Source organism: Grampus griseus, assembly GCF_964374135.1.
Source record: "Grampus griseus genome assembly, chromosome: 1".
Lineage (NCBI taxonomy): Eukaryota > Metazoa > Chordata > Mammalia > Artiodactyla > Delphinidae > Grampus > Grampus griseus.
This window is the reverse complement of record NC_139017.1, coordinates 118,117,071-118,131,738: the sequence shown is the minus strand read 5'-3', so window position 1 is coordinate 118,131,738 and position 14,668 is coordinate 118,117,071. Positions and strand designations below refer to the sequence as shown.

The following is a 14,668-nucleotide window of genomic DNA, read 5'->3' as shown; positions in this document are numbered from 1 at the left end:
AGACCAACTGCTTGCACTGACACTTAAAAATTAACTGCAAATCTGTTTGGGGCAGCTAAGGCATTCCCTAAACACTTGCTGGTTGGGAATGTCGGCTTTCAAATCATTATTTTGTATCCCTTAAAGATACATTTTAACTGTTTTAATATGTGAGGAACAGGCCTGCCAAATTGTGCTTATGGCTTTTTAACACAAGCAATTTACAAATGCAATGAAGCAGATAATAGGACACATGATACAGAATTTGAAAATCTGTGTTGATGACACTGCTGCTGTAGAAACATTTTTGGAGCAGCCCTGTGTCCGGCTGCCTGGATAAGAAAAATGTTGTTTCTTATTTCACAGGGGGCCTCTTCCACCCAATGGTGAGTTTAGGGTCGTGTCCTTGAGCACAGATCAATCTCTCTTATGCTAACAATATTCTACTTGAAATCCTCTAGAATTCGTGCATTCAGCAAAATACAACAAACAGTAAAAATCTCACTCAGCATTAAAAAAAAAATCTGTTCCAGTAACAGTCAAAACTAAGTGTTTTCCTTTTAAAATGAAGCTTCCATAGTAACGTATAAGTATGTAGTTTTATTTGTAAACATTTATATATTTGTCAAGAATGCAAAAGGACATTTAATACTGGTTCTGGTTATTTATAAATACAATAAATTTTTCATTAAGAAAAGTTTACGAGAAAAATTTTAAAAATAATGGAACTGGAGTCGTTTAAATTTCTTACCTTTTTATTGAAAAAAATTTTGTTTTGCTAAAACAATGTCTCCAAGCTGTGGCCTGATAGGCAGGCTCATTTTAGTTCTGAAGTAGACTAAAGGCACAGTGTGACCTCCTGTCACATTCATTCTCCATCACCAGTGTCCACTTACAATGAATAGTAGGATCATACCTTTAAGCTCAATACCAAGGGATGCCTGGTGAGGCATAACATAATTTTAAAAACTATATTTGTTTATTAGTAAGAGAGACTGTCCACTGCTTCTCTGTACAGACAGTATCAAAAAGTCATCTTGGAATTATCTTTGTTCTTCAAAAAGTCACTTGAGGGACCCCTCAGTTATGAAAATATGGTTCTCTCCCTTTCTAATATCCCTTGGGATGGGAAGACTAATTAGCTTTGAGAGAAGGAAGGGACGAGAACTAGATGTTTCTCCTTGAGATTTTAATTTAGGACAGAACAGACTGACCCTGAACTAGGTCTATAGGCCAAAAGGAATACAAATACCTTGAAGGCAGAGACTGGACTGTTGTCCTAGACTTCATAGAAGGGTCTAAGAGTAGGGGCTGCATTCTGATACTAGCCATGCTTTGAGGAGAAATGGCTGAGCATGGTATAAAGACTTAAAAAGCTATAGTCTTGGATCCTAGTGTAGGAAACCACTATAAGAGGGGAAGGATCCAGACAAGCAAGTCACTAAGAAATGATACCAAATGGCACCAACAAAAACATCAGAGCTCCAGTAGACTACAAGGTCTTGCTCTCCAATGAGAAAGTGGAAATAAGACTGCCCCCTCCCTTGACATTTCGGGGCAGTCCAGGTCAGGGTGAAGAATGATATGCTGGATGAGTATCGTTCTTGCTATGAACGCAATGAATGGAAAAGTAGATGTGGGACTGTATTGCTGCCCCCAGACAATGAAAATGTACTTTAATACCAGAAATGATGTGGTCAAGCTGGACTACATCTGATTATTAATTCAGCTATGTTGTTCATTCTCCACCTCACTCCATGAAGGATTTAAGACTGAATTATGTAAACCTCCTCCTTTCTGTACTTGGTACTTTCAGTTCCGCTGTTTCCAGTCGACCCATGATGGCCCTCCTTTAATCCTTTGCACTGATCTATAAATTACTTGCACATCAAGGCCCTTTACTGGTATGTTTTGCCTTGGTTCATTCTCTATTAGAGAAGCAATCCCTAACCTCACTAAATTCTAGAAACAGGGATGCAGACCCCACCTCTTGATGAAAGGAATGGCAAAGAGTTTGCAGCCATGTGTTAAAACTACTATAGTTCAGCCTGTGGCTGCAAACTTTCTACATTCCCTCCACAATCAAATATGCTTTTACTCTCCCAGGATCCCCAGAAGCCTCATCCAATTAAGGCATCAGGTTCAAGCTAAAGGTCTGAATCTCATCACCTAAGTCAGGTCCAGGGGTTGATGAAGCTCTTCAGGGCTGGTTCCTCTTGTAAGGATGGTGTCTTTAGCTAGATCATTGAATTCATTAGGTATATTTCCTAATTACCATTGGCAACAGTGTTGCCAAACCTTCACCACAGCATAACAAAATGCCTTTCCCTCCTGCTTCCAATTACATTTCCTCCCTTTCCTTCAAACTCTGGCCAAAAACCCCTTCAAAGTCCACCTGGCTTCTGAACACCACCTGGTCTCCAAAACCAATGCCCATATTTTAGGTTTTGTTAAGCTAGCATCCCACTTCCGGATATCAAGTTTTGTCCTGCTTATCTATTATTGCACCCCCAAACCCACTGGCTTAATACAACCATTTTATTTTGTTCATGACTTTGGGAGTTGGGAATTTGGGGAAGGCTTAGCTGAGCCCCTTGGGGCTCTCTCACGCAGCCAGATGTTGAGTGGGGCTTCAATCATCTGAAAACCCTCAGGGCTGACAGTAAACACTATCTATCCCTAGGAGCTCAGCCCAGCCTATTGACTAGGACCCCTATACGGGGCTTCTCCATGTTGCTTGAGTTTCTCACAGGATAGTGACAGAGTTCTAGGCTTGTTTGCATAAATTTACTTTCTTGTTAACTTCCTATCTTCTCAACTAACAGGAATAATTATTCCGGAGGAAGATTAAAAAACAAAAACAAACTTTAGACCCTAACTGTAAGTGCTTCCTGTGTAAATACAACAATGAAATAACTAACTCTCTCAATTGGAAATCCATTTGGAAAAAAAAGAAAGAAAAAATTATTGAATGTTAAAATTGCACTATTGTATACATAATGTTAGCACAAGGACAGCAAGAACAATTTGCATAATAAATATTCCTATTCTTTTTTTCTAGTTAGCACAATTGAATAGCACCCATCAGTGAAGTAGCACAAAAGAGGGCTATTACCATAAATGTTTGACCTTTCAAGGAGATTTGATACCGTCTACCCAGACTCCACTTCACCCACTTGAACGGAGGTTCTGCCTTTCATCAGTTGAATGTCAAGTGCCTTTGTTGCATCCAAGTGTTACCCTAGCTGGCCATATTCTACATAAAGGGCAAAGAACAGTTTTTTTCTTGGAAGAATTTGTAAGAAACATGGCTCTTTCATGGGAGCACTTCTTATGAAAAGAACATGGATGAAAGTAACCCTAAGAAGGTCCTGATCTAACAAAATGGCAAAAGATGCAAAACTACTTACAACACATCAGTAAAACTGACTTAGCGTCATCTTTCTTCAGGTGAAGGTACACATTCTTTCATGTTAAAAAAATTAACACTCCTACTAACCTCTGCCAAGCGTTTTCCTTCATTTTTCTTTTAGTCCAGCATTGTAAGAGTTAAATTTATCTTAGAAACAGGCAAGTATGGCTATTTGTAGTTCAGGGATGAGAAATATACATATATTAAATTTTGTGAGTCGCTCATTTTAATCAGTGGCATAAGGATTAATTTAGAGGAAACACTAAATTAATCCAATATTACACACAGTTCTTCATTGAGGAATCTTTATCTTCCAATTTCCTATGTGAATTAAGGCATTTACAAACTGAATCTGGAGATCGTGAACAAAAAGGCAAATTTCTCATCTTGCTCCAGAGGGAATGACAGTACCCACTCCCGTTCCTTCTACCGTGCTGACAAGGGAGAGAGTTGCAGTGGCTTTCCCAGCTCTAGATAAGGACAGAAGGCATTTCTCTATGGATTACAAGAGACTGGCTCTGAGATACAGAGGAGAGACTTACTCAATTATGCCATAACGCCTCCTAAGGGAAAGATTTTGGGCACAATAAGAGATCCTTATGAAGTCCCTGTGTGCACTCAAACTTTAATAACCAAAATTATGGGTTGCTATAGGAACAAAATAGTAAATTACATTTAAAAGTAATTTATTAAAATTCAGAACAGCTAGATTATACAATGGTAGCAAATGAAGTACTGCCTCTTACTCTTATGTAGCATTATTGGCGTAGCTGGATATTATTTCATTTACTCCTCATAACAGCCCCGCAAAGTAGGTAGTGTTTCCATATTTTTACAGGTGAGAAAACTACTGAGATTTAGAAAGCAGCTCAAGTCCACCAAGTAATATGGGGAAACCCTAGATCTGCTTGACTCCAAATCTTTTTTTCTCTCATGCAACATATTTCCACTCGATGACAAAAAGTAAAAACAAAACAATTACAGAGACAGACATGTGTCCCAAAGTTGGAGAAGCTAAAATTCTATTAGTTGTATAAGAAAATTCACTGTATTATAATATTCAATTTTTATATTTATGTATTGTGCTACTAATGCATTAATGTTTAGAAGTTCAAATACACTGAAGAAATAACAAAGGAATCTTCTGAAGACCTAAGAGCACATTATTTGGTTTTGTGGTTTATACTCCTTTATTCTTCTCTCCTTCCCTATCTTCCTGCCTTATTTTTTTGAATTCTCCATTTATGTGTAGTTTTCACCTGGTATTACTCAGATGATATTTTGGAAATTATTTTCAATTGCTGTTCTCAAAGTATTTCTCTTTACTGGAAGATAAAACTGAAGACCAGAGAAAAGTATTTTCCATTGTTCTCTAGGTAGGCACTGCCTTCTTTCTGCTGATACAATCTATCCACATTAACTCTAGGCATTAATTATTGTTACTAGAAGCTATTATCTGACTTTTACACTCCCCCCCCCACCAATAATAATAAAGTTTCCTAAGTCAGCATCTAAGGGATAGGACTTAAGTCTCTGGGGATAATGTAATACATTCATATGCAATGGTGAAATCTTTTTACAGAAAATATTCACACCAGTTCCTTTGGTAGTTTTTTCTTAAATTGAAGTAGAGCTGATTTACAAATCTCTATTTTATTTATTTCCTCTCTGTTCTTTAATATTTCCTTCCTTCTGCTGACTTTGGGTTTTGTTTGTTCTTCTTTTTCTAATTCCTTTAGGTGGCAGTTTAGCCTGTTTATTTGAGATTTTTCTTGTTTCTTAAGGAACACCTGTAACTGTTTATTATAGTTATAGTTGCTTTAGAATTTTCTGTCTTTTAGTCTTTAAGTGGTTGATCATCAGCCCTTATTATATATTTGCATTTCCTAGTGAGATTTTCCCTTTTAGATTCTTACTTCTTTTCCACTTAGATAAGACCCTTTAACATTTCCTCTATTCAAAATGATAATCTTGCTGGGTAGGGTATTGTAGGTTGCAGGGTTTTCCCTTCAGCACTTTGAATATATCATGCCACTCTCTTCTGGCCTGAAAACTTTCTGCAGAGAAATCAGCTGATAGCCTTACAGGGATTCCCTTGTATATGACTCCTTGTTTTCTCTTGCTGCCTTTAGAATTCTCTTTAGCTTTGACTTTTGCCATTTTAATTATGTATGTCTTGCTGTGGGTATTTTTTGGGTTCATCATGTTTGGGACTCTCTGTGCTTCCTGTACCTGGATGTCTATTTCCTTCTTCAGGTTTGGGAAGTTTTCAACCATAATTTCATCAAATACATTTTCAATCCCCTTCTCTCTTCTTCTGGGACTCCTATAATGTGAAGGTTCATATGCTTAATGCTATCTCAGAGATCTCTTAAACTGTTTCAAGTTTTTATTTATTTATTTATTTATTTATTTTGCTGTTCTGATTCAGTGATTCCCGTTATTCTATCTTTCACATCACATATACATTCTTCTGGATCACTCAGCCTGCTCTTCATTCCTTCTAGTGTGTTTATTTCAGCTATTGAATTCTTCATTTCTGATTGGGTCTTTTTTGTATTTTATAGTTCCTTGTTAAAATTTTTACTGTGTACATCTATTTTTTTTTCCTAATTCAGTAAACATTTTAATTACTAATGCTTTGAATTCTTTATCTGGTAAATTGTTTATTTCTATTTCATTATTTTTTTCAGAGTGTTTCTTTTGCTCTTTTAATTGACAGCAGTTCCTCTGCTTTTTCATTTTGCTTAACTTTCTCTGCCTCTATGAATTTAGGTGAAACAGTTACCTATTGTTGCTTGAAGGGTTGTTCTTATGCGGGGCCATTCCTGTACAGGTGCGGTGTGTCCACTGCCTTTGGCGGGAGAGCTGGATTTGATATGGATCCAAGTCACATCTTTCCTCAGGGTTTGCTGGCAGCTATCACCTTGGTAGGGGGTGGGGCTAGAGATGGAGAGGCTAGAGCTGGAGCCCAGTGTGAGGCAGGGCTTCCTTTCTGCTCAGTGGCTGTCACTGCCCTATCAGGGGTGGGGTCTGAGCCCAAGTTGCTGGAGCAGAAGCCCTGAGGGTCGGGCTCAAGCTGGCTCTGTTCCCCTTAAGTGTGTGTTTTCCCCTCTCTCTGAACTGGCACCTTTGCCCCAGAGTGGGGGAGTGCTGAAGCAAGTGGGGCTTGTGAGGGTTCTCTGCTCCTGTTGTCTGCAGACAGAGGTCCAAGCTGTCTCTAATGCACTGCCTGTGCAGGCATGCACAACCGTTTTCCTTGTTCCGCTCAGACGCAGACTCAGGTGCAAGTCCCCTTTGTTCCTCACAGCAGGTCACTGTCCTCAGCCTCCACCACCCCCGCCCTGTTGTTGAGCCGTATCACTGGACAGGTGAGGCCTATGTGGACACTTGGCCTGTGATCAGGGGGTAAGCTGTGGTGGAGCAGCTGCTGTCAGAGGTCGGGGCTACTTCAGATGCACTGCTTGAGTAAGCTCAACAGTGGCTGCCACCATCCCACCCAGGCCATGCCCAGGGACTAGCACATCTCTGCATCCCACAGTCGAGTCTTCTCCCCAGTCATGGCTGCCCCAGATCCAGTGCTGCCCTGTGACATGGAATGAGCAGAATCAGAGCCTTTGCTTGGCTTGGGTGTGTGCCAACGCAGTTATGGGAAACCCAGCAGCCACTAGAGCAGACCACTCTCCACCCTGCCTCAGGGCAAGACAGCACATGAGTGTTCCTCACAACTGGAGTCCAGGCTTCCCTGGACTTCCCTAACAACAGCCCCCCTGTTAGACCCAGCAGTCCTCCAACCAGCTAAGAGGGCTCGTCTCCTCTGTATAGGACCCCAGGACTGGGGCACCCAATCTGTGGCTCTCACTGCTTACTCCCCAGGGTGAGTGTCCAACTGTGTGATCTTTCTTGCCCTCTGAAGTCCCCTCCCAGGAGCACAGGTCCTGATCTGATTGCTTTTTTTTTTTTCCCTTTCTACCCAATTATGTGTGTATCATTCTTACAGCCTTGGAGTCTTTCTGCCAGTTTCCAGTTAGTTTTCAGTGAGAGTTGTTCCACATGTAGATGTATGTTTGATGTGTTTGTGGAGGGAGGTGAGCTCCATGTCCTCTTACTCTGCCATCTTGATGATCCCCTTTGGTAGTTTTTAAAACAACCCAAATAAAGACCATCTATATTTGCCCTCTTTATTTTCACTTCCATAGAAAAATCTTTAATCTAACAATGAACAACAGGATATCTCTTTCTGGTAGGCAAAGACAATAGGATTTCCTATATGTCAATGAACTATTTGGTGAAATTCTTACTTCTTTTTAATTTACTTATAAAAAGAAAAGGTTATGTATTACTTAAACTTATCTAGGCCCTAGTTCTTATTAGTACATAGCAACATGAACTTTATTAGCTGCTTAATAAAATTTCAAAAGTAAAAATGATTAAAAAGCAACCATAAGGTTTTTTTGTTCTTCTGTATAATTATATTTACCTAAGTAATTTAGGCTTGCCTTTGGATAAACTGCTTTGTGTTTATTTTTCATTGCATCTGCTACCCAATGAGTCCTGGTGAGGTACATTCCCTTCAGAAAATATAATAATAGATAATAAGAAGGATTTTGGAAGAAAATGATTAATGTTAAAAATGTGACATTGACTTAGTTATTTAATTAGCAAATGTTAAATATCTTCTATACCTGTATTTACTCACCCACAAGTCCTAAAAGAATGTAGGCAATAATGAACAGTATGAAGATCATGCAGCACAGCACATCTGTACAGCTCCTAAAAACAAAAAGGAACAAAGAATTAAAAGCGTCCTGAGAAGATTCACATAGCATCCGTTTTCCTCCCTCTTATGGACTTAATGTGTCTCCCCCAATTCCCTATGTTGAAACCGAACCCCCAAGGTGATGGTATTAGAAGGTGTGTGTCGGGGTAGAATTAAAAGGGGTACAAAATAACTTTTTGTTCACTGCAAAAAACTATAAGAAGGGAGAAAAAGACAATAACAACAGTGATATGCCATTTTATACCTAATAATTCTGAAAGGTAAATCGGATGCATTTCTGCAATCAAAGACTTTAGCAGCAGGGAGTGGTTATAGTTCCATGATTAAAGAAGTTTCCCCAGAGCTGTTAATATTTATTTTCTTGATTCTTTATTTGTAAAATGTTTTTAGAGGTTAGAGTACACCAACATCAAGAAACTTTTTTATTTGAAATTGTAATTCAAGCTATTTGATTTTCTTCATGCTTCCCAATACATGGTATAATAAAACAAATTAGCCATTTCCATTCCTCTCTCTCTCCATTATCTTTCTACATGCACATTTAAAGGGTACTATTATTAAATAAAGGATTGACTGCATAAGCTTTCTATGAGGAATGGAGTTGCAATTATTTGAACAACAATGTCTATAATGCATTAAAAAATGAAATGCGTCTAAATGGTAATTTTCCAGCTATTCTGAAAGCTGGATATCGTGAAATGAGGTTTAGGGAAAATTTAGCTCATAGAGACTTGGTTATTTTCTAAGGGATCACAAGTCAAACCAGTAGCCAGTAGGATACTCAGGCTTTCAACTAAAGTATTTCCTATTTCTAATATTAAATTTTGTTCAGCTCCTAAGTGGTCTAGAAGGTCAAAACTATATCTTGAAAGTATGAAACAATACAATCATTCTTTCTTGAAACTTAATGAAGAATCTATTAGTAAAGAAAAAGATGGACCTATTTGACAGGATTAAAAGATGTGCATGAGAATTTTCATAGCAAAAACTTCTTGTTCTAGAGGGCATATGGATATGTTCCAGTCTTTTACCACAGGCAGGCGGAAGTTACATTCTATTTTTAGTGGTGGTAGTAATAATAATAACGAATGATAATTGTACAGTAACAGACACAGTAATACCTTACACATTGATAAATCCCTGTTTTACCTTTACTGCTCTCACATACATAACTTTGGTTTTTAGGGGTAATGAGGTAAGCTGACTTATGTAAGGTCCATGAGAGAGAGGTAGTTACAGAGGCAGACAAATATCTACGTCTCTGCTGCCTAACCTTTTTCATTTAGTGGTTATTCTAATAAGATTACAACTTTCTAGAAAGACTCCAAGTAGCCGTATCTAAAACTCCACACACATCCTTATTACTCTACCTCACAATAGGAAATGGATCCACCATAAGGAAAGCTAATCACAGTCAATTCAGAAACAAACTATCACTTGTTTAAGTCTAATTTCAACCCAGGAATTTTAAATTTCATTGGGACTAAAGAATTATGAGAATAATAAAAAGAGAAGAAAACAGGCACTCTAGTTTTCTTTGGTTAACAACCACTGAAGGTCTTCCCTGGTGGCGCAGTGGTTGAGAGTCCGCCTGCCGATGCAGGGGATGCGGGTTCGTGCCCCGGTCCGGGAAGATCCCACGTGCCGTGGAGCGGCTGGGCCCGTGAGCCATGGCCGCTGAGCCTGCGCGTCCGGAGCCTGTGCTCCGCAACGGGAGAGGCCACAACAGTGAGAGGCCCGCGTACCGCAAAAAAAAAAACACAAACAACCATTGAAGGCAAAACCTGGTGGGGGTGAGGAGAGGATCTGGCTCGTGTGCATTCTGACACATCCTACTCAAGATCGGGTTCTCATCATGTCAGGGCAGTTTCTGAATAGCCTGATACCTAATAACGAATGCCTGCAGGTGAGGAACTAAAGGAGAGAAAACTAGAACAGTGGTATGTTTTTACTAGAAATCTTGAAGCTGTCAAAGCCCTGTGTGTAATGGTAACTACCAAGGAGACAGGGATGTAACCAGAAGCCCCAGCCCGGCTGGCCAGCATCCTGTAATATTATATCTATAATATGTTTATATCTACATAGTTACATTGTATATAATACATACTATAATGCATGTTTATAATGACAATATCATATAGTATTATAATGTTTTCTCTTCATATTATGTAGTAAGCACAGAGAGAAGTAAACATACTAGAAAGATGAATAAAAGAAACTTAAAAACAGAGCACAAGGAAAGAAGCAGAAACACCCGCCCCCCAAAATTTCTAAAAAGTAAAACCCACACTCCTCGGCTACTGGCCCTAATGAATGGCATCAGTCAGGGTTTGGTTCCATGTGGGGTTTTACATTATGATTTCTCTTTCTTTTTGGTGCCAAGGACACACTACAGCCCCAGGGGCTACTGTGTACCCACACAACCTCTCTCTACCCCTTCCCCCAGCAGTCTCTCACCACAGTGGGACAGCATTTCTCAGTAATTCACACCTTGAGATGTTTGGGGATTCTATTCTGGGACTAGGAAGGATAACGAATTCAAGTCTGCTTTACTTTTCTGGAACTCTGCTTTAGAGAAATAGAAGCCGATACCCCATGGCCAGACTGGTTAATTTCATTTTATTTAAGCATGGAAAAATGTTGAACAAAGTGAAAATTATGGAAAATTCAAGAGTTTCAAAACATAGGAAAGCTTTTCTAGATGAAACATTCTTATTTCTGAAATTTTTCCTATAGTGATTTGATTCCCTTTGCTGTTTAAAATTTTTCTTTTAAAAATAGGTGTGTGTGTGTGTGTGTGTGTGTGTGTGTGTGTGTGTGTGTGTGTGTGTGTGCTTTCAGATAATTACAGTTATCTGTCATTTTTATCCCCAGTAACTCACCTATTTCTCTCCACTTCCTCAGATACATTCCCTACTGGAAAAAAATCACTGCTTAGAAAGTTATTGGGAAATTGAATAAGAAGAAAATATAAAATATAGCTTGGGCACCATTTTGGGAGTCAGGAACACAGGAGAAGCTTAATTCAAATTTTAGAAGTTATAGCACATCATCATTGTTTCTTTCTTTGATTTCAAGGTATCTTTACAATCCCAAGTATTCTGTAGAAAATGAGCTATTTTTTAAAAACCAAGTACTTAATTTGGATAATTTTTAATACTCTTAAGATAGCTATTGAGGTAACTGGGTGATACAAGCTCATGGTTTAAAATCATTCTTAATCATGTTCTAGCTAGCGGCCTGTCATAGCTGTACATTTTCCTCAGTTGGGTTCATTTTTACTTTTATAGTAAGAACCACTATAAGAACCACTGTACTAACCTAAAAATGGGTTGCATGCCACTGAGTTCTAGAAAGAAGATTAAATATACCTGAACCCTCTCCCCTACCCTCCCTCCAAATCAAAGTCCAATTTTTTCAAAACAAGCTGCTTACACTCACGTTATAAGAAAGTTATTCAAATTTTTATTCAGATTAAGCTGTCCTGGCATAAAAGTATTTTCAAAAGTTAAACTAGAAGTACCATTGCTATCTTATATCTATTTTTCCAAATTGCAATAAGAATAGGATCCCAATTATATAATCATTTGCAGATTTCCCTTTCCTTCCTATCTCTAACCCACAAGTACAGAATGCCTACAGTCACCTCAACTTGAAGCCTTGGGAGTTTCCTTTGACTTTCCCTTTTTCGTTGCTTATCTTTCATATTCAGTTGATAAGTTCTCTTGATTCCTTCTCTCTGATGTGTCTTTCATCCACCCCTTCCTTTCTATTCCTGCTGCCTGGACTTGGTCCACATTCTCTTAACCTCTCTTCAAACTATTACTGTGGTCCCTTAATTGGGCTCCTGCATGTAGTCCCTGCCTGATCCAAATCATTCTGCACATCACTGATATCACTGACAGGGGACAATGTCACTTTATTATTTAAAACTTGCAGTGCTTCTCCACCACCTGTTCAATAATTTCCAAATGCCTTAGCTTTATGTTTAAGAACCTACAGATTTAATCCTAGTTCAAGCCCCAGACTGCCTTTCTAGCTTTTCTGCCTCTATTCATCTCAATGTGCTTCAACCAACTTGGACTTTTTCACTTATTGAATACACCATGAAATCTCCCTTGACCACACTCAGAGCTCTCTGCTCATGGTCCTTTTAGACTCATCCTCCTGGGACATCATATGTCCCAATTTGTATGAAACAGCCAGGGTTTACACCTATTATCCCGGAGTAACAATTAGCAGTATTCCCTTTTACTATGAAAAGTGCCCCAGTGTAGATCTCAACCCCATCTACTAAAATCTCATTCTTCATATGGTCGGATTCCCTTCCTCTTCTAGGGCTGAATAACATTCCATTGTATGTATATGTCATATTTTTTAACCTATTCATTTGTCAATGAACACTTAGGCTGTTTCCACATCTTAGCTATTGTGAATAGTGCTGCAGTGAACATGGGAGTGCAGATATGTCTTTGAGATCCTGATTTCAATTCTTTTGGACAATGTGGATAAACCTAGAGGAACTTATGCTAAGTGAAGTAAGGCAATCACAGAAAGACAAATAACTGCAGGATTCTACTAATATGAGATATCTAAAATAGTCAAACTCATAGAAAGTAGAATGGTGGTTGCCAGGGGCAGGAGAGAGAGGCAAATGGGGAGTTACTTATTCAATGGCAATAAGTTCCAAGTATGCAAGATGAATAAGTTCTAGAGAACTCTGGTACAACATTGTGCCTATATGTTTAACACTACTGTATTGGGCACTGAAAAATTTGTTAAGAGGGGAGATCTCACATTAAGTGTTCTTACCACAATTTAAAAAAACCACATAGCATGGAAGACATGATAACCATGGCAAGGCTGCAATATATAGGAATATATTTGTGCAAGTTCATAAGTTATTTGCATTTAAAATTTTGCTATGAGTAAGCATAATACAGGTATTAAATATGTGATTGCAAATGTAAAACTTTTTTAACTTAAAAAAATTAAAGGGGGGACCTGCAAGATGGCAGAGGAGTAAGACGTGGAGATCGTCTTCCTCCCCACAAACATATCAAAAATAAATCTACATGTGGAACAACACCTGCTAAACACTGGCAGAAGACCTCAGACTTCCCAAAAGGAAAGAAACTCCCCACATACGTGGCCATGTGGCTGACAGGATCTTGGTTCTCTGGCTGGGTGTCAGGCCTGAGCCTCTGAGGTGGGAGAGCCAACTTCAGGACACTGGACCACAAGACCTCCTGGTCCCACATAATATCAATCAGTGTGAGCTCTCCCAGAGAGCTCTGTCTCAATGCTAAGACCCAGCTCCACTGAACGACCAGCAAGCTCCAGTGCTGGACACCCCATGACAAACAACTAGCAAGACAGGAACACAATCCCACCTGTTAGCAGAGAGCCTGCCTAAAATCATACTAAGTTCACAGACACTCAAAAACACACCACCGGATGCACTCCTGCCCACCAGAAAGACAAGATCCAGACTCATCCACCAGAACACAGGCACCAGTACCCTCCACCAGGAAGCCTACATAACCCACTGAACCAACCTTACCTACCGGGGACAGACACCAAAAACAACAGGAACTATGAACCTGCAGCCTGCGAAAAGGAAACCCCAAACACAAGTTAAGTTAACAAGTAAGTTAAGCAAAATGAGAAGACAAAGGAATACGCAGCAGATGAAGGAGCAAAGTAAAAACCCACCAGACCAAACAAATGAAGAGGAAATAGGCAGTCTACATGAAAAAGAATTCAGAATAATGATAGTAAAGATGATGCAAAATATTGGAAATAGAACAGAGAAAATACAAGAAAGTTTTAACAAGAACCTAGAAGAACTAAAGAGCAAACAAACAGTAATGAACAACATAATAAATGAAATTAAAAGTTCTCTAGAAGGAATCAATAGCAGAATAACTGAGGCAGAAGAACGGATAAGTGACTGGAAGATAAAATAGTGGAAATAACTACGGCAGACCAGAATAAAGAAAAAAGAATGAAAAGAATTGAGGACAGTCTCAGAGACATCTGGGACAACATTAAAGGCACCAACATTCGAATTATAGGGGTCCCAGAAGAAGAAGATAAAAAAAAGGGACTGAGAAAATATTAGAAGAGATTATAGTTGAAAACTTCCCTAAAACGGGAAAGGAAATAGTCAGTCAAGTACAGGAAGTGCAGAAAGTCCCATATAGGATAAATCCAAGGAGAAACACGCTGAGACACATAGTAATTAAAGTGACAAAAATTAAATACAAAGAAAAAAATATTAAAAGCAGCAAGGGAAAAGCAACAAATAACATAGAGGGGAATCCTCAGAAGGTTAACAGCTGATCTTTCAGCAGAAACTCTGCAAGCCAGAAGGGAATGGCAGGACATATTTAAAGTGATGAAAGGGAAAAACCTACAACCAAGATTACTCTACCCAAAAAAGATCTCATTCAGATTCGAGGGAGAAATTAAAACCTTTGCAGACAAGCAAAAGC

General features: G+C 38.9%; 1 protein-coding gene across 2 annotated transcripts in view; it reads right to left on the bottom strand.

Annotated features, from left to right (window-relative positions):
- SLC44A5 (solute carrier family 44 member 5) overlaps positions 1–14,668 on the bottom strand; it is a 377,555-nt gene that overhangs the window by 90,501 nt on the left and 272,386 nt on the right. For both annotated transcript variants that reach the window (XM_082676569.1, XM_082676570.1), the window contains one exon: positions 8,091–8,164. In XM_082676569.1, the coding sequence (XP_082532695.1) occupies positions 8,091–8,164 (74 nt within the window). The remainder of the gene's footprint in view (positions 1–8,090; positions 8,165–14,668) is intronic.